The sequence below is a fragment of the Perca fluviatilis genome, chromosome 16 (genome assembly GCF_010015445.1).
Source record: "Perca fluviatilis chromosome 16, GENO_Pfluv_1.0, whole genome shotgun sequence".
NCBI classification, from domain to species: Eukaryota; Metazoa; Chordata; class Actinopteri; order Perciformes; family Percidae; genus Perca; species Perca fluviatilis.
In genome coordinates, this window is record NC_053127.1 from 14,227,516 (window position 1) to 14,252,755 (window position 25,240).

General features: G+C 40.1%; 1 protein-coding gene across 1 annotated transcript in view; it reads right to left on the minus strand.

Annotated features, from left to right (window-relative positions):
- Positions 1–2,984: 2,984 nt before the first annotated feature.
- pdlim4 (PDZ and LIM domain 4) overlaps positions 2,985–25,240 on the minus strand; it is a 50,580-nt gene continuing 28,324 nt past the window's right edge. The window contains exons 4-7 of the mRNA XM_039777342.1: positions 18,284–18,654; positions 16,537–16,694; positions 7,813–7,951; positions 2,985–5,540 (exon numbers count right to left, since the gene is read on the minus strand). Of these exons, the coding sequence (XP_039633276.1) occupies positions 5,336–5,540; positions 7,813–7,951; positions 16,537–16,694; positions 18,284–18,654 (873 nt within the window). The 3' untranslated portion in view covers positions 2,985–5,335. The remainder of the gene's footprint in view (positions 5,541–7,812; positions 7,952–16,536; positions 16,695–18,283; positions 18,655–25,240) is intronic.

The window sequence follows — 25,240 nt, forward strand, 5'->3', positions numbered from 1 at the left end:
TCTCTGGAGAGACCTGAAAATGGCTGTCCACCAACATTCACCATCCAACCTGACGGAACTGGAGAGGATCTGCAAGGAAGAATGGCAGAGGATCCCCAAATCCAGGTGTGAAAAACTTGTTGCATCATTCCTAAGAAGACTGATGATTGTACTAGCTCAAAAGGGTGATTCTACTCAATACTGAGCAAAGGGTCTGAATATTTATGACCATGTGATATTTCAGTTTTTTCTTTTTTAATAAATATGCAAAAAAAAAAAAATTCTGTCAAGATGGGGTGCTGAGTGTAAATTAATGAGAAATAAAATGAACTTTTTTTGATTTTAGCAAATGGCTACAATGAAACTGTGAAAAATGTAAAGGGGTCTGAATACTTTCCATACCCAGCAGAAAGAGCTGTCAGACACCCAGAAAGTCCTGGAGCAGCATACACCGTGTCAGCATTCTCACCAAAGAGAATGCAGAAGTAGCAAGCAAATAACCAGGCAGCTGGTGCTGCAAGGTGACCCAGCTTTGTTTTAAATGCGTGTTTTATTTATTTTATTTTTTTTTTTGTGGACTTAACTATGAAGTATAAAATAACATTGAATACAACTGACTTGATTAAATAAAAATAAGTGTTATATTTATTAGGATTCCTTATCTATTTTTTTTCACAAGGTATTTTTGCAACCATTGAGTCTGATCTAATGTGTCTGCAAAATGATTGTTTTCTTTAGTTGGCCAAGTGATGTTTGTGAATCATGATCTGTTTATCCCCTAGTCAAATTTAGTGTGTGTGTGTGTGTGTGTGTGTGTGTGTGTGTGTGTCAAAGAGAGCATGTGAGACAGTTAACCTATTCATTTCTCCATACAGGTCTAGGTGAAGAATTTGAGTTAGTTGTAGGAGCCTGCTTTTTTCATTGCTCATAGATGCAATGGACACTGCACTAGTCGCTGCAGTCTGCTGAGCAAAGTGAGCTCTGCTTCGGACCAACTTGAAGTGTTTATCTTTAAAGTGGACTGAATGTTTATGGATGTGACAGAAGCAGAATTCTTTCCATTCGGCAAAGTATCGCTTTCTCTCTCTCTGTATCTCTCATTGCCTCTGTTTTGCTTACACTTCACTGTGTGGGACTGCTAAGCGAAGTTCTTCCACACCAGATTTTTTAGGTCATTTCATATTTACTTTAAAGACTGTAAAGGAGGAATGCAGACTACCATTTTTTTCATGAAGGAAATATGAATAAAACTCCTCGCCGTAAACTAATCCAAACCATAGCACTGACACAAATGATTCACTTTTGTAATTTTGGAATTTCTAGATTTTGCCTGTAGCACAATTATAAAGATTGCACACACGTCACATTTAAGTTAGAGGTTTAACCCTTGTGTGGTCCTTCGGGTCCCAGTGACCCGAAGGACAACACAAGGATTATGTACTTCCCTTTACTTTGTTGAGAATTGCTCTCTAAACCCTGTTTCTTGTAAAGTAAGTAAGTAAAGTTTATTTCTAGAACACATTTAAACACAGTTTAAGCTGGCCAAAATGCTGTACAAACAAGAACTAAGGTGCTGTATTAACCCTTGTTTAGAGAGCAATTCTCAACAAAGTAAACGGAAGTACATAATCCTTGTGTTGTCCTTCGGGTCACTGGGACCCGAAGGACAACACAAGGGTTAAAGTTTCAAAAATCCTCACAAGGATTGTCTCACCCCATTACGTTAAGTGTGGGACTGACAGCACAATACGAATGGACATGGGAAACATTAGCAAATATGAGTAATGCTGATTACACAAAACACTTCTGAGAAGAACCTATCAGCTGAGACACCAGCGCTTTGTTTACTTAAAATCTGCAGGCATACACAGTTCTTGAATGAGTTATTACTGAAGGTGCAAAGTCACTTAATGAGGTATGAGGTGGCCTCTCGCCTCGGGTTTTGGTTACAAGAATTCCCTTGAATCTGTGCCACGTTCTGCAACGGCACGCATCACAGATTTGACATTCTGCTCTGGTGCTGATACACACACACAGCAACATGAGAAGCCACAAACGTGATGAAATTCAACACATTTACAGTGCCATAAAGCATCGCTACAAAGTATGAGAATACATAAGCACCATTGGCCCATTTCCCAGACAGGCATTAAGCCTGCTGCTTGGTTAAAGTGCCCCCTTTAAACCATAAGCTCAAATTGTCTTTTTCTGATATGGCTTGTAATCGTATCACATGAAATTGGGTCTATAATGAATTAATGTTCCTGAGGAAAGACTTTAGGTACTCCAGGAATAAATGAGGGCTTAATCAAACATCCAATAATGCAGTTTAACTTCCGTTCAAGACCTCCAAGAACCCCTTACTGTACAAGTACTTATTGATAGGAGCAATCCACTCATTTCACAACTGTAGCTCAGACATGCACTGTTGTCATACGTGCAAAGCCTACAGACACAGTTTTCTCCAAATCACTATCAAGATTTTGGTGTTCGTAAAAAAATCTTTTAATTCCACTTTTACTCGTCGGATTCAATCATGCCTTGGGCTTTTTATGATGCTGTCCAGATTTTCTGAGCTTCATTAGGCCAGTGTTGTCTGCACATACTCTCACAAATGAGCACTAAAATAGATGGTTGAAATCAATCGCATTTAACTTAGTCCAGGACTCCACAATAAAGAAGTTACTACTCATAAAACAATGGGTTTCAGATCTGTTGTTCTCGTGGGCAATAAAGTTGTATGAAATGCAACTCTATGAAAACATGAGAGCAGCTTTTGTATCCAGACACATTTTTTGCTCAGATTTAAGACCACTGTGAAGTGGATGTCTTAGGGTTTTAGGTTGCAAGACACGCATATTGCAGCCTGGTGGTCTTAGAATGTAATGTTATGGAAAAACTGCCATTACAAAATAAACTGAATCCTTTGTGTTTTTCAGTGAAGCTCATGACATTTTTGTGGATAATCCTGCAGTTAAGACCAGTGAAGAATGTAAACGATCATGTCATGGTAATGCACTTCTCATTTTATTTAGATCCTTGAAAAGAAGAGAAGAGAAGCTCCAGAACAAAAACCATGTGTTGGTAAAACAATAAGTTAAACACAAGAAGAGGACTTGTGTCAAAGAAATCACTTAAAGACACTGGGTATGCAAAAGGCATGTGAGTGACATGTTACGCACTGTATGTTAAAGCAATTACAATAAAACAAATATGTACAATACCAAAGAAACAATGTGGTAGCAATATAATTTTCACATAATGTACAAGGTAACTAGTATTGATGGCATACCAGCAGCTACACATCACTGTTGACATCTAGAAAAACAAAGAGACATAGACATGAGCACTGCAAAATTTGTTTTCTCATTTCAAATAAAAAAAAAAGTAGTTTTGTTAGAAACATTTCTAAAATTAAGAATAAGTTCACTCTTCTCCACCCAGTTTACTTCACTATTCACAATAAGCCAAGACTGATGGCCACATATTGAAGTCATAATGACACTTCTTTCTTCTTACAAGGAGAATTTCTGTCAATAAAAGAAAATCCATGCTGACCTCTCATTTCTCTTTCTCATCTCTGTCCCTCCCTTGTTTCCCCTCTCCGAGGAAATGTTGGGAGTATATTTCATTTGCATTGGCTGTGAGCAGAAATTTGAGTTCATAGTAGGAAGGGAATACAAGTATGCACATTTCAAACTTTCCAACTGTGTTTTTCTCTCTTCCGAAGAGGAGCTGTCATGCATCTATGTCGTGGGTCCAAAAACTAAACAAGGTGAATATTACTCCCACATGTTGTAGGCCGTGGACAGTTTTCAATGGCCGTGTCTCCATTCTCAAACATGACTATTTAAAAAAGTTGTCACGAGAGGCGGAGAGCATCTTGGTGTCAAAATGGAGTGTTTTTAATTAACAGACCCAGTGAACTGTGAGTTGAAATTCAGCGAGTTGAAATTCCTCTCTCAGTCAGGTGCTTGACAGTACTTAAGTTACAATCTTCTGTGAATGTGTGTCATGCTTGCTCAAAATATCATCAATGCAGACATGCAAGCACTACATTAGGCTAAATTACTTCATCATTAAAGTCTAATTTCTTGCAATTTGATGTTTATAAATTGAGGTTGTTGTGATCCCATCTGGGAGAAATTCTTTCAACTTCCTCACAGAACTCTGAGGATGTCTCCTGCAGGGTTTTATTTACATGTTAGAGGGTGGTGGTGCTTGGATAGCTGAATATTGAGGCATTTAGTATAACTACCAAATTATAACGATAGGTTATAGTTTGGTAAACTCCTTCATCAAAGCATACTGAAACACATTCCAGACACTCACAATTTTACTTGTAAATATTTGCTTATAATGAATTATTGCTCATTGTTTCACATGACTGAAAAGTAAGCAGAAAAAAGTGACCATCAAACAGATTCCCAGTTCCCCAGTTTTGTAACATAGAAAGTCTGAAAAATAAACTGCATAGATGTATGTTACAAAATGCAAAAGTACATTCTCAACAGGAGTATAATAAAATAAAGACAATGAAACCTTTAAACACCTTAACCGAAGATCAATATATCTGTGTCTTTGCAAAACACAGACTGACATTTTGTAGTGTGCTGTGCAGCATGGGAAACTGTCATTATAAAACCTAAATCCAAAATTAGTCAGACGGCAGAAAAACCACCAACTCCTCTGCACATTTCATCTCAGCAAAGGCTATAATCAACCCAAAATTCATTTCTGATAACACATATCACACACACACTAGTGTCGATATTTTAAGGCTATTTTATAATAAGTGAGTTAATATTTTGCTGGTAATAAACTCATGTGCTGATTGTTAGAGTATACTGGTGTAGAAATTTCAAACGGCATGAACATCTCATTATCTACAGACTTCTGCCCTCGGTGCATTTGTTGTTTCTGGGTTATTACTTGGAATATTCTGGTAATATGGTGTGCTTGTGATGTGGATATGAACATCTTTTCTGAACATGCATGTAGATTTTAATGTAAACACCGATTGAGAAATGAGGGCTGTTGGGTTGGGACATACACGTCAACTTTTTTGTAATGGGTTTGAGTTTTGGGATTCTCATCAGATCCAAGGCTTATTCTGTCAACATATTTCAATGCTCAATAATACATAGCATTTATCAAGAGTGTCAGTGTAGAAATGCTGATCTTGGATCACTGAAACATACATTTAATAGGACTCTCCCAAAGGCAAAACTGAATCCAAGATCGGCATTCCTGCTTGACAGAGCCTGATAAATGTAGGCTCTGATACTCAGTAGCCCCATTCTCCCACATTTTAGTTTCCCAGTTATTTTACAGTTTAGCCAGCTCCATCTCTATCTCAGACTAGTTCCACCTTGGAGTTGGGGTAAACGGCAACAACGTCGTAGCCCTCTGGGGGCTGGACGCGTGCCTTGGCGTGGGTCTCACAGTACAGACTGTCCTCGATGAAGAAGTAGCCTCTCTGCTTAAGGTTGACGCCGCAGTCATCGCAAATGAAGCATTCGGGGTGGTAGAGCTTGTCCCGGGCCTTCACAATGGTGCCACTGGGTGGGGAGATGAAGGGGGATAGAGAGTGTTAGACTTATGAAGGCTTTAACACATTAAGAAAAGACAAGAGATGCAACAGAAAATGACTGTAACATGAAAAATAATCCAGCAAGATAAACATGAAACATGAAATGTAAATTAGTCCAGTAATGTTATATATTTATTTAGCCTTTCCCAGACACTGCTTAGCCTAAAGAGTTTTGCATGCCGTTGACTGTGATCTAAATAATTAACTTTAACTAGGTTGCTCAATGTGCTGTATGACACTTTTCCAATTATTATTTCACATAGATTAATCAAGTATAATGCTTTTGACAGATAAGCATATATTGCCTGAGTTGTTTATGTTTCAAATTTCAAAGATTTAAGTGATGCTATCAATCTCTTTTTGCCAATGATACTTTAGCTTAAAATAAATACATTTTAAGCCATATCATGGTTTTGAATAATCCTTTTAATAATTTTGAGTGACAGCGTTCCTCTTCTTAATCTTAATCCCATGTCCAGCCTAAGGATGCTGAGAGTAAAACAGAGCCTGAGTCAAAATCAGGAATTTGTTTTTTATTGCCCTTGTACAGGAAGAACACAGCCTTATATGTAGTGTAAGGGGGAACAAAGACCAAATATAGTTGACTCTAAATGTTTCCTGTATGCATAAAAGCAGAGTGGCAGAAGCCTAGAATGGAACACTATAGGGTTGTACTGCTGAGAAGGATGGAAATGCATGATTGGAAAATTATGCAATGACACCCAAACTGCCTTAAAAGGATAACTGCAAGCAGTTTTTAGGGAGGTGCCATCATTGCAGAGGACAACACATTCAGCAGAACACTTTTAAAGGAAGTAAGTGTGATATAGTACATTGCTAATGAGTGACTCACAGTTGTTTCATACCTTCCATTATCTATGCTAATCAGCAATAATCATATGTCATATTTCAGGGAAGCTTCAAAGAACCCTTTCTGAGAGGAGTTATAGGTGGAAAGTCACACACACACACACACACACACACACACACACACACACACACACACACACACACACACACACACACACACACACACACACACACACACACACACACACAGTCCCAACTGGGAGCTGAATAGTGCATGTATAGTCTGCTGACTGGCTTCTGATCAACACTGGTGCATTTGGAAGTTCACTGCTTCACTCAGTCACACAGGGACGGCAGTTGTTCAGGGCGTTGCTCATTCACTGTTCCCAATAAGATTTTCCTTTCTGGACTGGGGATTCGGGCCAACGACCATTCAGTCATAAGCCTGTTTCTTTTTTTAACCGCCTTCCCATCAAACCACATGACTTGCAGGATAAACTCTTGACAGTGTTCTACACTCTTTTGAAATGCTGTAACATGCTCCCAGGTCATAACAGCCTTATTGTGGCCTGCAAGCTCCTACAATACCCTCTTTTTTTCTTCTTCTTTTTCCTACAATGCTCTCTTGTTAACGAGGAAAGTAAGCTGATGACATCACTGCTTACCTGCAGCTGCTTGCTATGGGGGTTACCGGTGCATGTGGTTACTTTGGCAGAAAGGTGTGTGTGTGTGTGTGTGTGTGTGTGTGTGTGTGTCTCTGTCTGTGTCTGTGTGTGTGCATGTTCTTGCGCCTAATGTTTAGTTTAGGTTTGTGTATATGCACCTATGTGCACGTGTGTGGGATAGGGTGTGGAGGATGGTTTAATCATTAAAATGATAAATGGGAATAGGCTTTCCTGAGGACTTGTGAAAGGCGTGCTGGTGCAGGTAGACTTGCACGAGTTAACCTCTTTGTTTCAGAGTCAGGGAAGAACCTTCCCTCACCTCACGTTGTTCAACTTTTAAACTTTATGACCACAGGAGGCGGGATAAAACCAGACAGAGACGTGTAATTTCCAGATGGTAATTAAAATAGTTTTAACAGGAAATCTGATAATAAATCATTCATATTTGTATGTACTTATTCACTGCATCTTCAGTCGTCTGTAATTGTAGACCACAGTAACTATAATTTTCAAACCATTACATTTTATGCTGTGATATGTCATACCTCAAATTGAAAAAAACTATACCTTGGTGTTGAAATGAAAAGCAAATTCATGCGTTTATACAAGGTAAAATAAACATTTTGGATGTATTGAGTGGTTTTACACTTAAAAGCCCAAAAATGCCAAGAGATAATCACATACTATTTATATGTACTATGATTTGACATGGTCCACTACTTAGTTTTTATTAAAAAAGGAAACCAGGATCTGTACAATACTTACACAATGCCATTACAGCAGCGTGTGCACTGGGGTAGCTTCTGAAGACCAGACATGGGGCTGGGGATGGGGCTTCCCAGTTTGGGGATTGGAGACCTGATTGGAGACTTTAAGTTTCTCATTCTGTCTGTTGGGGACACACCTAAAAAAATAACAACAACCACATTACATGCAGCATATTTGGATACATACATACATACATACATACATACATACATTATCTCACAAAAGTGAATACACCCCTCACATTTTAGTAAATATTTCATTATATCTTTTAATGGGACAACATTGAAGAAATGACACTTTGCTACAATGTAAAGTATTAAGTTTACAGCTTGTATAACAGTGTAAATGTGCTGTCCCCTCAAAATAACTCAACATACAGCCATTAATGTCTAAACCGCTGGCAACAAAGGTCAGTACACCCCTATGTTGAATTCCCATAGAGGCAGGCAGATTTTTATTTTTGAAGGCCAGTTATTTCATGGATCCAGGATACTATGCATCCTGATAAAGTTCCCTTGGCCTTTGAAATTATTAGACAGTGGTTCACGTTTATGTTATGTTTAAACCCCCTACTGCTAGATGGCTACGCTGAGACGCACCACTAGTGTCCTTGCCTAATAGTGCCTAGCAGTGCCTGACTTTTTGCTAGAAGCTAACAACGTAGCTATGGCTGAACTTTGGCCTACTTTAGCATATGCAAATTTGATTTTCTGTGTACTGAATTGTTTACCTTAAGTAAACTTCTTTGACTTTTATGAACATCATGTCTTTTTTTTAAATATTAGTTTTTCTAAAATTATACTTAAAAAAAATCCCAATATATCGCCTTACGCACAGTATCGCAATATATTGCAATATATTGAATCGTGACCCATGTATCGTGATACGTATTGTAACGCCAGATTCTTGCCAATACACAGCCCTAATATATACGCATGTGTGTGTGTGGGTGTGTGTTTACGTATGCGTTTAGCGGCCACTAGATTACAGGTAGTCTGTATTTGTGTTTGCGCTCTGCAGGAAATTCCCTTTGAGTTCCAGGTAGGAAGACAAAAGCATGGGGGTTGCCAGGTCTGTATATGGCTGGTAAGTGATACTGTATTAAGATCTTCATAATCACCATCTAGCAACAACATACAATAGTAACACTCTAGCAACCTACCAGAACAGGACAGTATCTAGAAACATCCTAGCAGCCACACAGAGAACACCCTAGCAACCACTTAATCCCGCCTTAGTGACCTTGCAGAACATCCTAGTAACCACCTGAAAATGCCTTCACAATCATAGCCGCACTACCAACTATGAACACCCTGCCAAAACCATGATAACCATGGTCACCTAGTAACACTCTAGCAACCTAATGGGACACAATGAGATTATCAAGTGACACCCTAACAGCCACACATAAATCATTTACAAAAGGTCCTAGCAACCACTTGAGGCAATACAATAACCTTCAAGCATGTTCAAGCTGGTTTTGCTTCAGCAGTAAACACTGTACTTCACACAACTTCTATTGTTGTTTTTATTACCATTACTCTGCTCACAATTCTGTATCATGCTCAAGAAAAATGGTAGTCCATCTCCTGCCAACAATCATGGCATGGTTAGCGGGCGTGTTTCTCTAAGTGAAGATCCCATTTCCCTTGTTGCTTGCTTTCACAAACAGGATGTTGCCACTTGTCCTCTTCCTCAGCCCCTCTAATAGGTTTTCTACAAGTGATGTTGTGATTTCACTTTCAGATATCATGAAATACAACCCAGTGGCATGCTATGTAAAATCCAAGGGCAAAATACTGTAGGCCATCAAAACTAATGGTGGTCTCCAAATGAATGTAATAATGATTCATTGAAGTGACATTTCTTTGTTAACTCATAAGAAGGTACTCCCTGTCCTCAACTTTCTTCGTCTGTGCTTACTCTCACACAGCCACTGCATTTCTTTTTGTTGTGCTCTCTTTTGTACACCTCCCCCGGTCTTTGACCTCTCGTGTCTCTAGCTCCATCCTGTGTGCTCCATTCAAGAGTCTGGAGAGAGGCATTTCCTTGTAGGAATTCATCAGTCAACCTGGTTAGACACCCAGCACAGAAAACATCCAATATTACAGAGTCAATCTTTAACCATCACACCAATATGCTACAATCACACAAAATCTGTGAAGAACACAAGGGGAGTTACGATGACGTCAACTTAATAGAAAGAACAGTTCGACGCATCGTCTTTGTTAAATGTAAATATCTGCTAAAAGGAAAATTACAACACCTCGAGGGGATTTTCTTTCACATTGAACACATACAGTGGGGCAAAAAAGTATTTAGTCAGCCACCAATTGTGCAAGTTCTCCCACTTAAAAAGATGAGAGCGGCCTGTAATTTTCATCATAGGTACACTTCAACTATGAGAGACAAAATGAGAAAGAAAATCCAGAAAATCACATTGTAGGATTTTTAATGAATTAATTGGTAAATTCCTCGGTAAAATAAGTATTTGGTCACCTACAAACAAGCAAGATTTCTGGCTCTCACAGACCTGTAACTTCTTCTTTAAGAGGCTCCTCTGTCCTCCACTCGTTACCTGTATTAATGGCACCTGTTTGAACTTATTATCAGTATAAAAGACACCTGTCCACAACCTCAAACAATCACACTCCAAACTCCACTATGGCCAAGACCAAAGAGCTGTCAAAGGACCCCAGAAAAAAAATTGTAGACCTGCACCAAGCTGGGAAGACTGCATCTGAAATAGGTAAGCAGCTTGGTGTGAAGAAATCAACTGTGGGAGCAATTATTAGGAAATGGAAGACATAAAGACCACTGATAATCTCCCTCAATCTGGGGCTCCACACAAGATCTCACCCCGTGGAGTCAAAATGATCACAAGAACGGTGAGCACAAATCCCAGAACCACACGGGGGGACCTAGTGAATGACCTGCAGAGAGCTGGGACCAAAGTAACAAAGGCTACCATCAGTAACACACTACGCCGCCAGGGACTCAAATCCTGCAGTGCCAGACGTGTCCCCCCTGCTTAAGCCAGTACATGTCCAGGCCGTCTGAAGTTTGCTAGAGAGCATTTGGATGATCCAGAAGAGGATTGGGAGAATGTCATATGGTCAGATGAAACCAAAATAGAACTTTTTGGTAAAAACTCAACTCGTCGTGTTTGGAGGAGAAAGAATGCTGAGTTGCATCCAAAGAACACCATACCTACTGTGAAGCATGGGGGTGGAAACATCATGCTTTGTGGCTGTTTTTCTGCAAAGGGACCAGGACGACTGATCCGTGTAAAGGAAAGAATGAATGGGGCCATGTATCGTGAGATTTGGAGTGAAAACCTCCTTCCATCAGCAAGGGCATTGAAGATGAAACGTGGCTGGGTCTTTCAGCATGACAATGATGTCAAACACACCGCCCGGGCAACGAAGGAGTGGCTTCGTAAGAAGCATTTCAAGGTCCTGGAGTGGCATAGCCAGTCTCCAGATCTCAACCCCATAGAAAATCTTTGGAGGGAGTTGAAAGTCTGTGTTGCCCAGCGACACACTGCTCTAGAGGAGATCTGCATGGAGGAATGGGCCAAAATACCAGCAACAGTGTGTGAAAACCTTGTGAAGACTTACAGAAAACGTTTGACCTCTGTCATTGCAAACAAAGGGTATATAACAAAGTATTGAGATGAACTTTTGTTATTGACCAAATACTTATTTTCCACACATATAATTTAAAAATTTTTTTTTTTTTTTTTTTTTTTTTTTTTTGACTAAATATTTCATTAAAATTTTTTTTTTTGTATCTCAAAAATATTCTTAGCTACAAAAAGCTGTTGAGAATGAAGTTCTACACAAAACACGTGTACTAAAAACACCAACTCAGCCAGCTACACCAACAGTATATATAATGCTCATTTATGTTACAATAATGCTACAATTCCACCAACAAAAGGCTATTTTAAAAAGAACCTATAATAAGCGATTGAGGCTGGTAAGCCTGGTGGTAGATAAGGGTTGCCGCCTTCCCACAGATAACATTTTTTAAATAAAAGCGATCAAATCCAATCATTAGAGTTTTAGTAATGCATGACTGGAATGCTTGAAAGGGGCATACTTAATACTGGATATCTGGAGCCACTCCAGTGGTTACAAGTGCACCATTGTAGATCAGTGGGGCACAGCCGTGAACTACACTATGACGTCCATTTACTGATGATGTGCCAGCAGAGGCCACCTATCTCTGCCACTAACCACAGTCTAATTGCCTCGCAACTGGCACCTGACTCGGAGCACTTTCCATCCCTCAGTAACAGTTAGCCTCTGACTGCTCCATGGTGTGTTTAAGAGGTGACATGAGCTGGGTATGTTATTCCTGGGATTAATGTCTCTATTACCTAATGATGAACTTTAATGGAAAAGCTTTTATGTGCAGCACGCTCATGACTTTCTCACAAAGGGGAAGGTTGACTTATAAAAGTCTTCAGACCACAGTCAGGAATAGATACGAAAGAATGAGTGCTTGTTTAGTCTTACTTCTATATTTTTAAATAGCCAGACTACTTAGGCCCCATATTATTTGTTGACAAAAGCAGACAGACACCATATTTTATTTGATAGACAGTGACAAGTTGGCCGATCACATATCTCACCCCATGTAACATTCACGGCACAATGTGTGTATTACACTGTGACTAATATCAACCAGACATACTGTAAAACAGCCCCCATCCTAACTCAAACCTGTCAGGTGCAGAGTGTGAAACCTCAGGGAACTTAAGGCAAAAGGGAATCACAGTGTCGGAAGATAAATAAACAACTGTAATAATATCATTTTAGACAGCAAGTAAAAAAAACCTAAAATAACAACCTTGTTTATTTTCCTGACATACTTTAGGGTTGTATCTCCCAAAGAGGTTTAAAAAGGGTTTTATCATGACTATGACATAAGATCATTGAAAAATGGGCACAATGTTCAGCTTAAATGTGTCGGAAAGACAAACATTTTATCTCTGGGGCCTCTCTGACTGGGAAAAGAAAGTTGGAAAACATGCTGACATTGTGCTGACAAAGTGCTGACATTGACAAGAAAAATGATTCAATGACAAATCTGATAAGTCATTTAAGATTTAAGGATTTCTTTTTGCTTTTGTTTATTGCTAACACTGTCAAACTTGAAAGTTTTTCCACTGTAGTTCAGACAAATAACACAATGACTTCACTTTGGGCAATGGGAGCTAATAATGGGCGTATTTTGTAGAGTAGGCAAATGAAAGAATATTAAACAAAAATGGTTGCTAGTCTATAGTGCTGTCAAAAGAGCAATGCTCCTGTTCCGACAGACAGTCGAAGGGTTAAGCCCCTCACCTCTGGCATCACATGTTTACCCCCACTGGACTCCAAATCTTGGTCGGGCTTTAAATCTTGATCTTGATCCCTGTGGAATAACAATCTGACTGGAATGCTCCCTTTCCTTTTCCTTGAAACAAATCCAGAATTGAATTGCTCTGCAGTGTGTTTGACGGGGGACGTGACTGATGTGATGTGTGATCTTTACCAATCTCTAATCACGTTGTTCAAATCAAATCCAAGTTGGTCCACTGGGATAAATTCATTTAACATCTCATATAACTTTTGAGGCAAAAGGAAATGACAAATATTACTGGATGTGAACATTCCGAGTTTACATGGTACTGTGTAATCCAGAAGGCAATCAATAATTGGATTTAGAAAGTAAATAATGTCCTTCTCAGCACAGCAGTGATGCTGATGGATGTCTTAGTGTGCTAATGTCTTATTCTGAGAAAGAACACAGCCTGCTTCCCACCTGAACACTTTCCATGTACTAAAACTGGGTTTTGCAGCCATCATTCATCACTGTTGTGATGAAATATCCGCTGAAAAAATAACCCCAGGAGAAAATGTGATATTTTTTTAGGATTTTCCATACAAATAACCTTGGAGTTCAAGGAATGGATGAGGTTTCAGAGAGGTCACTGGGATTTTGTTTATTTCTTTTTCTGTTAGAGAAACACTCCCCGATAAAGTCGTCCCCTTAAATTCACCTCATTAATAAGTATGGGAATAATAAAATCTCATCGGCAACGAGCAAGCCCAAGTCTTCACATTCAATAGTAAACTATTTAAATGTCTTTGCATTTATTTTAAACCTACAAAAACTGTTCTGCATTTGTTAGCATTTAACTGAATAATACTTTAACATGTTTCTGGAAAAACGTTAAAACAGCCCCTCATATTGGTACAATATCAACCTTATGTAATATTGCTTCAAACACCCCAACTTAACACCAGTATTTTCACCCCCCCCCCTTTCCATACACATTCTCCAATCATGGCAGAGTCCGAGGAATTCTGGGTAAACTGACACTCTTGTTTGCTTTAACTTTAAAAGCCCCTGAAAGTCAACATGGCCTCTGCAGGGGCTTTCACCATCAAAAGGGGACCAACTACTGTGATTTAAAAGCCTGACAGCAAGGTATGCATTCGAAAACAGGATGATTTGACTTTAGCCTGACTGTCAAACGTGTTTAATTGTTAATTTGACTTGTTTCTTCTTTATTGGGCTTCTAAAAACAATAACAGACAGGGACAGACAGCAACACATGTGGCAGGAATCCGCACTCTCACACAGATTAAATGACAGCACCAAACATCAACGGAGAGACAGGTAGCTTTTGAAATGATCCCAATGTCAACCTGGGGTGTCTCCCGGTTTCATCGGGGGCTTAGCCTGTCAATCAACCTGTCAGTCTCATAAGCTGAAAGACCACTGACAGCAGACGAAAAGAGTGTCCCCTTTAAATCTCTTTAATCCATCAGCAGTGTCTCTCTGCCTCCAACCCCCTTTGTCTGTCATTAGAATCTCTCTCTTTCTTTTGCTGTCCCTCTCTCGAATTGCTTTGAGTGTAACGGTAAGTGCAAAATAACGGAAACGGTATATTCTGGCTAAATTGTTGCTTGTGCTGTGGATTATCCGGTTGGCTCTCACATCAAAGGTAGACCCAGAGATGTGATAAGTGAGCGGAAAAGTTTCTACTCTTGCCCTGAGATAATAATACATATATTATTAATTATTATATTATTCTACGGGTTGATTTATTCCAAAATATGAGGCTTTTCTACCTGAATGGGTTTGTTTTGGCCGAAGATAATGATATCGTTTACCAATAGTAGTTTATCATTCCAGTCCAATGTTCATTATATATTGACTTTTGATGAAAACAATGTTAACATAGGATGTTAACTCTCTCAGTGTAAATCTTTAGAGGGGGGTTCTCTAATTTAACTGAGAATTAAGAGCTACATTAAGACTGTATGACACATTACATATATGAAAACCATTATTTACCTATGGAAAAGTTTACTGAGCATACATGCTGACTCTGACGCTGCAGGACATTCATACATTCACAGCTGGTAACACTCCACTAAGTAAAGAGGATTAAGGGACTTTTCTCAAGGACCCCTCAGTGTTAGCTGCTGCGGCTCAGAAAAACATTCATCAATCCGTGCTAACAGGTCACAAGCCCACTTCTCTGAGGTCCAGGCTATTTCCGCTTTACCATACCAACACTTGGCTTATAACTATGACTTTCACAACTTTTACCCTGCTTTGGTGGCAAACACAGAATCTGATTGTTTTTGTTTTTTTTGCAGTTCAGAGAATTAGCCCTCCTCTGCTGCTGTCAGCATCACGTGAGTCCTCCTCAAAGCTGGAATGCTGAGCGGTCAGAAGGCAAACAGGAAAACCATATTTCTCACTTTATTGTCCTTTGTGGAGTTTTCTCCCCTGTTCATCCGTGTGTGAGCTATTTAAAGCTGTCTGTCTGTCTCTCTCTCTCTCTCTCTCTCTCTCTCTCTCTACCTCTCTCTCTACCTCTCTCTCTACCTCTCTCTCTACCTCTCTCTCTACCTCTCTCTCTACCTCTCTCTCTACCTTGCTGTCTGTGTCTTTCTATAAAAGGAAAACTATGCCAGTAAGACAGAGCTGCTACAAACAGTGAGAGAGGAGCTGCCTGAGCGAGGCAAGATGTTCCTCCGGCTGGAATCATAGGAGGATTTATTTACTCAGAAACATCCACCGTATTTGTAAAACATGAGTTTAGAAAATGGTTGTATGAGAATTGCATAGATGCACACAGGCATACCCACATGAATAAGTAACAAGATGCAGCCTAGCCCATCCCTTTGAATCTCATCAAAAAGAATATGGTTGTATAGGTATGTACTGAGAAAAAACTAATATTTTCAAAATCCAGTAACTCATTTTAAAGTAATTCTATAAGCAAAAATGCCAACGATTAACAGCTTCCAGCTTCTAAAACATGAATATTTGTCTTCTATTAGTCTATTAGTCTTCTATTTAAAGAAACATTTAGTGTTTGGACTGTTGGTTGGCCAATAGAGAAAACTGTATTTTCAGCCTGGACTTTGGGAAATTGTGTTAGTCATTTTGACATTCTGACATTTCATAGATGAAATGTTTAAATGATTAACTGAGAAATATAACTGGCAGATGAATTGAATGAAAGTAATCGTTATTTGCAGTTCTAAAGCTAATGTACGTCCTTGTAATCTTCTGCTTTCACAATCAGGTCAATTAGTGTAATATTGTCAACTCTTCATTCTGGGAAAAGTAGCACAACTCTAAAAATGTAGGTTGCAGTGCACATGCTTTTTTTCGCTCTCCACACATTTAAACATTTATTCCTACCTCCATCCTCAGCCTCCAGGATTCCCTGGAGGTATTTGAAGGAGCCGGACTGTTTGGGTGCAGAGACGGGCTCCTCGTAGTCCTGCAGCATCTTGTAGACGTCTGACTGGGGGTCGAAACCGTTACGGCCTGTAGGGGATTGTGTGGGAGGCTCCGGGCTAAAGGAGACAAGGGGAGGGCAGATACAGTATTATTCTACTGAAATGTAATTTAATAAGGATTAGGTGACAGATGACAAAAACATCAATTTTATTTTAATCATCAGTCAGGGCAACGAAGGAGCTAATGTTCTGAATACAAGTAAATGTGCCAATATTGTGGTAATTTTGGTTTTGTCCTTTTTTTGGTATCAAATATGGCCACTGTGTTTTTGTCTTTTGTCAGGGGCTGTCCTAAATTGATTTTGTTTGACCAAGGGAGGAATGAAAAGGAGCTGAAGTAGCTTAAACAAATAAGATGAAAGAACAGATGACAGTTGCCAGACCACCAAAGGAAGAAAAAAAAATTAAAACTTGACAAACTGAGACAGCAGAAATGGACGCACTCAGGAGAAAACAGAGGTGTATACATTAGACTCTACATGTGATTCCACAGGCATGATGTCTTAATCATTATAACATTGCTTTGTGTTATGGATCTGCATGTTCATTCATCCATCAAGTTATTCCCAAAGCAAACAGGATGGATCCCGTTCATTTGATACATTCATTCAAACCGCTGGGAGATGAGCAGGGCTGCTGACAGATGTGTTCAAATCCTGACACACTTTACTGCATGTTTGTCTCCAGACTCTCTTCCAGGCGACTAAAGGAAGCGCTTCACCGCAGTCTGAGTGTATGTGTGTGTGTGTGTGTGTGTGTGTGTATGTCTGTGCGTCTGTTTTTGTGTGAGTGTCTGTGAGAGAGAAAGCCTGAGCTGGTGAAAGTGAGGCTGAGTAAGAGACAGGAAGAAAGAAAGACAGGAGAGTATGGAGAAATTGTGTAATGAAGGAATTAGGGAGAGTGACTGACAGTGGGCATTGAGCTGTGTTAAAATGGTGTTTAACTGTGTGTGTGTGTGTGTGTGTGGGGGGGTACTGGGGAACTCTGGGAGTGCTGGAGAGGATGTTAACTGGAAGACTAAACACACACGTGTATTACCCGCTCGAGGGGATGCACCACAACAAATTGGTTCTCCAATCAACATGGCCATCTGTGCACATGTGTCAAGAGACAAGTGTGTCTACTGTACGTGTCTGTGTTTACATCTGTAAGGGGAGTCAGCACATAAACACATGCATCTGTGAAGTATCCAAATATACTGTCATTTTTACATACAATCTTACTTACTGTGATGCTTTAACAATGGAAAGGTGAATCATTTCCTTTCCTTCCTTCCATTTTTACAGATTTTCACAGACGAAAATATGAAGAGGTTTTAAAAGTTACTAATTGTAAAGTTGGGGTTTCTTTAATATGACAGTGGTCACCACAGTAAATGAGATCTTCTTGTGATGTTGACAGCTCAGAAAATCGTCATAAAACAAGCCCAGAAAACAAGCCAAATTGTATTTTGTAAATTTTCACCTGTAATTTGGTACTATTTTTAAATGCAATCCAATGGCGTTTTTTAATAAATCAGGTTGAACACACATTTTCTACAGTAAATATAAACTACTAATCTACTAATCCTGTCAAAACTGTAAATTGTGCCGTTTATATTTTACTCTCTCTGTACTCCATTGCTGCACACACTTTGATCACCTCACCTATGTGTGGCGCTGATGCTAAGGCCTCCCATCTTGCTTGGCAGAGATCTGTCTCCATTGCTGCCATTATGATAAAGTCCTGCTGGGTTGTTGTACTGAGCGTGCCCGGTTCCGTTCCCGTATCCATAGCTGTGGCCGTTGTTGGGTCTGGAGTGTCCGTTATTCAGGTGAGTGGGCTGGGATGCCTGTGGGGACTGAAGAGCCTGTGGGTACTGGGGAGCCTGCGGGTACTGGGGAGCCTGCGGGTACTGGGGAGACTGCGGGTACTGGGGAGACTGCGGGTACTGGGGAGACTGCGGGTACTGGGGTTCAGGGGTATACGAAGGTTTGCGACTGGAACCGCCATATCCGCTGGTGATAGGACGGAAATTCTACAAACAAAAAAAAACAAAAAAAACACACATTAAAAACACACAGAAAACAACAAGATATTAATTGTTAATAGTCTGGAAAATCTGTAAAGCCAGGCAAACATGGATACAATGGTAAAAGAGAATGGGCATGTTACATCAGAGAAATAATTAATAATGTAAGGAGGAAGAAAAAAATGGAAATGGACCCATTACAGTATGCACCATTATGTTTTCGTTCAGGAAATGAGAGTAAAAAGAGAAAACAAGCCCAGTGGTGCCCTGAGTAGAAAACCATAATTCTTCAAAGGCGAAACGAGTGGTTGTTCCTAAATGAGGCTTTGCAGCGGTGAAGATGAAGGAAAAAAAGCTTTTCCCACTTTGTTTCTGCTTTTCCCTCTTAAATAGCAATGCTTATTGAGAAGGAGCTTGCATTATATTTCCTGCAGATGTTTCTGTCAAAACAAATTAACTTGTGTGGTGTAAATATTTCTTTTTGAAAATGTTTTTTTTTTTCCTGGCTGCTTCTTCTATGGATTGAGGAGTTTATAAAAGCTGACAGAGCTGAGATACTGTAGAAGATTAAGTTATTATTAGTTTTGACATGCTGTAGCAGACTTTCTACACTCTTTCCACATATATGCTCTGCTGGAGCTGTTTGCAAGAATCTTTTGGACTAAATGCAGGACAGATGCACAGACACCTACACTCAGTGTGTTTATGCTGAGGTCGACGCCCTTTTCATGCCTTTGCACACACTCCACAGTGACATCACTGAGCCTCTCAGTGTTTACCACAGCTATCAGCACACTTCAGCGATAACGCTTACTGCCAGCCTGGCTCGTCTGTCTCAGAGACTGAACTTTACAGATAAAAGTTTTATTGCACTGCTTGCAATGATGTCACCACCTCTAGAAATGCTTTGCATTTAACAGATAGCCAGCAGTTTTGAAAGACTAAAGAGGGTTGCACATTATCATAACTTCAGACTATAAACATTATAGCTGAAACAAAGTGACTTGTTTACAAGTTAAGCAATGCAGTAGGATGGGATACAGTCAGACTGTTGTAACTATGAGCCACACAGTGTGTGGGACTGTGTGAGTTTTGGGATAGTTTAAAGTGCCTCAGCCACAGGAGGTAGAGGTTCACAGCTTCTCCAGACTGGACCCCTGTCATTTCAACAGATGGGTCTGCTGGATGTCATCCTGTCCTCGGCCCCCACCTAAGACACACACACACACACACACACACACACACACACACACACACACACACACACACACACACACACACACACACACACACACACACACACACACACACACACACACACACACACATTCTGTAAACAGCCCTTTTTTAGTCCTCCTCTCCTCTACACCAACAAGCCCACAAATTGGTAAAGCGGCTCTATCATTGTACCCCCTCCTGTAGTTAAGACAGATGGCTTTCGAGAAATTTAAAACCACCTCTTCCTACTCTCCCCCAAAACCTCGGACAGTGAAGATGGATGTATCCAGAAACCCTCTGAACATAATGCTAGCAGATAGCCATTCATGGTTAAAGTTCGGAGAAGCAGGCAGGGGAGTCAGAGCTCAATGCAGCTTCTCTCCCAGAGCCAAACCCTGTTTGGGCAGGATGTCAGAAACACCCAGCTCTCTGTGGCTCCCTCTCCAACTAAACCAGACACTCTGAAGCCTGGTGCTCACCGCAGGGCCAAACAAGCCAAACCAGCTCCTACTCGTTATCTTTAGCCCTATTTGCACAGATGGTGGACCTCATGTGATTTTAATCAAAGGTTCCCTCAACCTCTTCCCTTCAACCTCAACCATGTTTTGTGAATATGGAAGGAATAATGACATTTGATAAAATCACTGATGCCCCAGATCCATTTTTATAGGGTTGATATTACTGAGCATTTCCTGATTTAGCATTTCAAAACTTCCTGTAGATCCGGCAGTAGCAAAATGCTTCTCAGGAGATTAAAATCGTGATTAATAATATTGATATAGTACTGATAATGTGTCCCTCTTTCTGTCCACACTACGGTAGAGTGAAAGGTCAACTGAAGATGGGGCCCTGGTGCTGGATTAGACGCATAGTTTGTTTGGGCCTGGGACATACACTTTTTTATCTCACTACTTTCTGTACCTCTCTACTGCCCGAACCCTCTCCACCCTTCCTTTAAAAGAACATTTCTGAATGCATTTGAACAGGAAAAGGTAATGGATGAATTTTAATGTTTTGCCGCCTGCTTTCTTTAAAGTGCCCTTTTGAACCTAGCTCTCTTTTATTTCATAGCTCGATTCATCTTACGTCTTTCATTTCCTGAGACTGTACCCAGAGCTGGAAGGGTGAGGATCTTCAGAACAAATCACTGTTGCAACACATGTTTTTAGTTTTAATAAGAACCCATTATTCATTTGTCATATTTAGACAAGGGCTAAATCTGCAGATAACAATCTGTACAATAACTGTATGACTGTCAGGCAAGCTTATTCATGTCTGTGTTCAGAGAATAAAGGAGGCAAGTGGAGAAAATCCCTGAGAGTGTATAATGTTACATGCTCCTGCAGAGACATGACAGTAAAGACATTACATATATAACTCCTAATCTGTACAAACATAAAATGCAAAGGAGGACAGGTAATCACATGCTAACATTTATGGTGATATAAGGACTAGAAGAAAAAAAAAAAAAAAATTCCTGTCTTGCTTTATTGACTGGAGGGGAAATTGTCCTACAGAAGATATCAAATCTATTTTATTTACATAGCCCCAAATCATAAATTTGACAGATGTGCTTGACAATCTAGGCAACTCATAACCCCCCTATCCTTATGCCCTTGATTCAGATTTACTGTACAGAAAAAAACTATTTAACAGGAAAAAAGGGAGAAACCAGAGGAGAAGAGTTATGTGTGTGCATACCTGGAAGGCCAATGTAGCCCTTAAAAAACTCTTGTTTAAGTATATTTCCCTGTTGTCAGCAGCAAGTACATGTTTACCCATTTTCACCCTCACACTCCTGACTGTGACTCCTTCTGTTTCAGCTTAAATGAACTCCCCCTCCCCAACTATTCCTTTTGTCTTTCTTTTTCATAACACTCTTTCCTCTCTGGCCTCACATGCCTGTTGCAAAGATATTTGCTTTGAGTGGATGGCAGATTTATAAGGCAGCACATCTGGTGCTGGCCTTATAAAAATGCCAGTTTGGTAACATTCAGGACCTGTAAGTGCTTTCAAGTTGCTCTGGAGGTATGGTGGCTTGGTTTCCTTTTATTACGAAAAGAATCAGCTGTAAGCCAACTGTCTCATTAAAAAGATTCATTCTACCTTTTCACGTCGGGACTACGTTTAGGTTTAATAGAGGTTTTGTTTTAAAGTGACAGTTAATCTGGGGATTGCCTTATCATCCTAATTCCCCTGGCAACATTATCTTGTTTTCCCAATGTAGTCAAAACAGTTTAAAGTTAATATGAGCAGCATCAGTTTTATCTCAAACAGAAACTCAACATAACAAGATTGTTGAAAAAGGCCATCTGTGAGATCATCTATTTCCTAATTTCTCTCTCTTGAGCATGGCTACTCTTTCATTTTCTTCAAAATCTGGCCTGCATTCCTCCTGGCTCGGAGAAAGAAAAACTTCAAAGGGGGAAAAAAGACGAGAGAAGAGATCCAAACTCAGTAACTATTTATGAGAACCAGCATTGTCTACTTATATGCACATAACTTCAGGCTGCCATCTGATTTCAGTGACCTGTTTTACAAAGGTAACCAAGCATGGCTAATGGCTCAAGAAGGACAGGATGCCAAATAAGGAAATAAAGACACAAAGAAAGACAGAAAAAAGAAAGTTTGCTTTAGCATGCAGCTCTTTCATTCATCAACCTGACTAAAAGTTACCGTGATTAATAAGGGCTTGAATGGGAGAAGACTGCAGTTTCAGCTCTGGTACCTCAGTCCGCAACCACAGTTTGGTCAGGGAGGGGTAGACAGACGAGAGGAGGAGGGGTGGAGGAGAAAAAGGTGGAGGACCTTAATTGAAATCATATGCTTTCTTGCAGTCTTTAACTGAGGGCCAAGACCTCAGCCTGTCTTCCTTACCAGACACACATATACAAATTCATGACAAAACACACACACACACACACACACACACAGCCTCCTTCTTTTCTCCTGCCTCCTGCATGGTTTAATCCCCCTGGACCTTCGAAATTAAGCTTTTCACATGGCGCTCTGCACCACTAACCAAACACAAACCAGCCCTTTATGGCTCCCTGGGCCTAGCCCTGGGTGCCTCTCTGGGAGGAAGACAGACGGGCTAGAGAGGAGGTAGCAGAGAGCTGAGGTGGGGGGGTGTGTGTGTGGGGGGGGGGGAGAAGAAAGACCGGAAAATAGTAGAGTTTTTAGGGCTTCTGGCCATAAGCCTGTCTGAGAGGGAAGAAATGCTCTAGGGAAGATGGATGTAGCATTAGAATCAATTTAAAACAAAATGCATTTTATCAATCAGAACCTTTACTTACATACCGACCATGCCAAGTCACATTTACAGCATTATAATATAGCCAGAATGTTTCAGGTAAAAGAAAACAATTAGTGTGGTTGCTAAGGCCAATAATTTCACACAGTTTATTCAAAAGACATATGTGTAGCTTTGACACCTGCCTCATAATAATTGCAGAGGAGGGTTGAATAAAAGTGGATGGTGCAACACAGCAAATAAGCTACAATAACTTCATCCATGTTGGACATTCTCTCTCTGAGAAGGACGTACCAAATCTGAATGAGCCTGGACGGCTGCAGTGTCTCTGTCTCTTACCCCAGCAGAGAGTGCTCTCAATGACCCCATCCACGCCCCAGCACACTGACAGCCAACCGTAGCAGGGAGGGCTCCATTAGGAAAACCCAAAGACTGATTTGGACATTTCTGTGGATTACTGGCTGATTAGTGAACACAAACAACCAAATAAATGGGGTCAGAGGTCTGTGATCTAAAAGGCCTGCTGTGTGAATGAATGTGGAGCTGCTCAAAAGACTTCCCAGCAACGCTAAACTGGTCCAAGATTCCCTAGGGATTACGTAGCAGTGAATCCAATAAACATATTTTGGCAACATATCAGAAAACTCTGAACTCTTAAATGGCACCATATTGTTTTATATTCAGGGTCTTTATGGTGTTAATGTTTATCCAGTTTTTGTACGAATTCATCATTCCTCGGCGTAAATATGCATCTTTGACAAATTAAGTGTACAACTGTTGAACTCTGTCAAGTTTTCAACTTATTCCTATCTTGTGTTTTTAGAAGGCAAATGGTAGATATTGAAAATCAACTGCCTTATTCCATTGATAAAACAAATTTGTATCATGCACACATTTTTTGTCTAAAGTAAAATTCAATTCCAAGCAGTGAAAGAATTACAGTCTCTAAGTCATGCAAGGACTCCATCTGTCAGCTCCTATTAATGTTAGCTTGGAGAACTTGCCTTCAGCTGCCAGCTCCTGGAAGCCTCGGTGACGTGTGATCCAGACCTCTCAGCTTCCGCATTGTGAGGCCTCATTCTTTCCACAAGGCCATAGTGCTCAGCCACAATAGCTATCACTTTAATAATAGGGTAGCCGCCAAGAATGGCATGCTGATATTATTTGCCAAAAAAATACTGTTTGGCTTTAACATCGACCAATAGGCCATTCCCACCTACTTAAAGCTGCCACTGTCTAATTTAAGGGAAGGAATTTTGAAAACCTGAAATGTCAGTAACTGGTCGTATTGCTTTGCTTCTGCATAAACTGTTCCAAAAGTAGTACCGGCAGATGTACAATGAGATATCCATTTACAAGGCAGACAGGCATTTCACTTTCTTTCTGTCTTTCTCATTGGAAAAAGGTTCAGATTTAAGATATGTGATGAGGTTTTGAAGTTGTTTTTGCATTAGATTATGTTTCAGCAGTATGTAGGCTGAAGCCACTAGACATTATTTCATCGAAGGACGTCTCGCAGAACCTGATGTAGTTTCCATCTTGAAGTGATAATTTGCTTATTTGACCGCTAACACTTTAAGACTGCTGATGAAAATATAAGATAAACAATCTGTCTCAGATGAGGCCAGGTCATGAAAAACCTCTCACAGTAAAGGGAGTGATGCAGCTTTGGAATGACCCTGCTGGCGTGCTATTCTGAAAACATGAGCGTCACATCACTGTTCAAATGCAAATAAGTGCACACATCATGGCAAGACGGACAGGCTTCTGATGAAAATAAAAAGGTGATTGTGATTGAGCAGAAATGTCACAGATGTTCAACTGCAGGCTTTTGTCACAGGTTTCCCAAATATAGTAATCAGTATATGCAAGGGGGATTATTTTTTTCTGCTTCCAAAGGTGGGCAGGACCAATGCAGTACAGTAGCTCATTCATTGCAGTCTCCAATGAGGGGTTTGACTGATATCGCCTTGACATCTTCTCTCTCTCTCTCAAGGTCACCCTATTATTTGCATGAAATTTGGAAGCTGTGCGAAGCATCTGATTATAACTCATTTGTCTTCCCAGAACTACACGGAGGAGCTGAAGTTAAATTTGGTTGTCGAACATACAAATGCACTT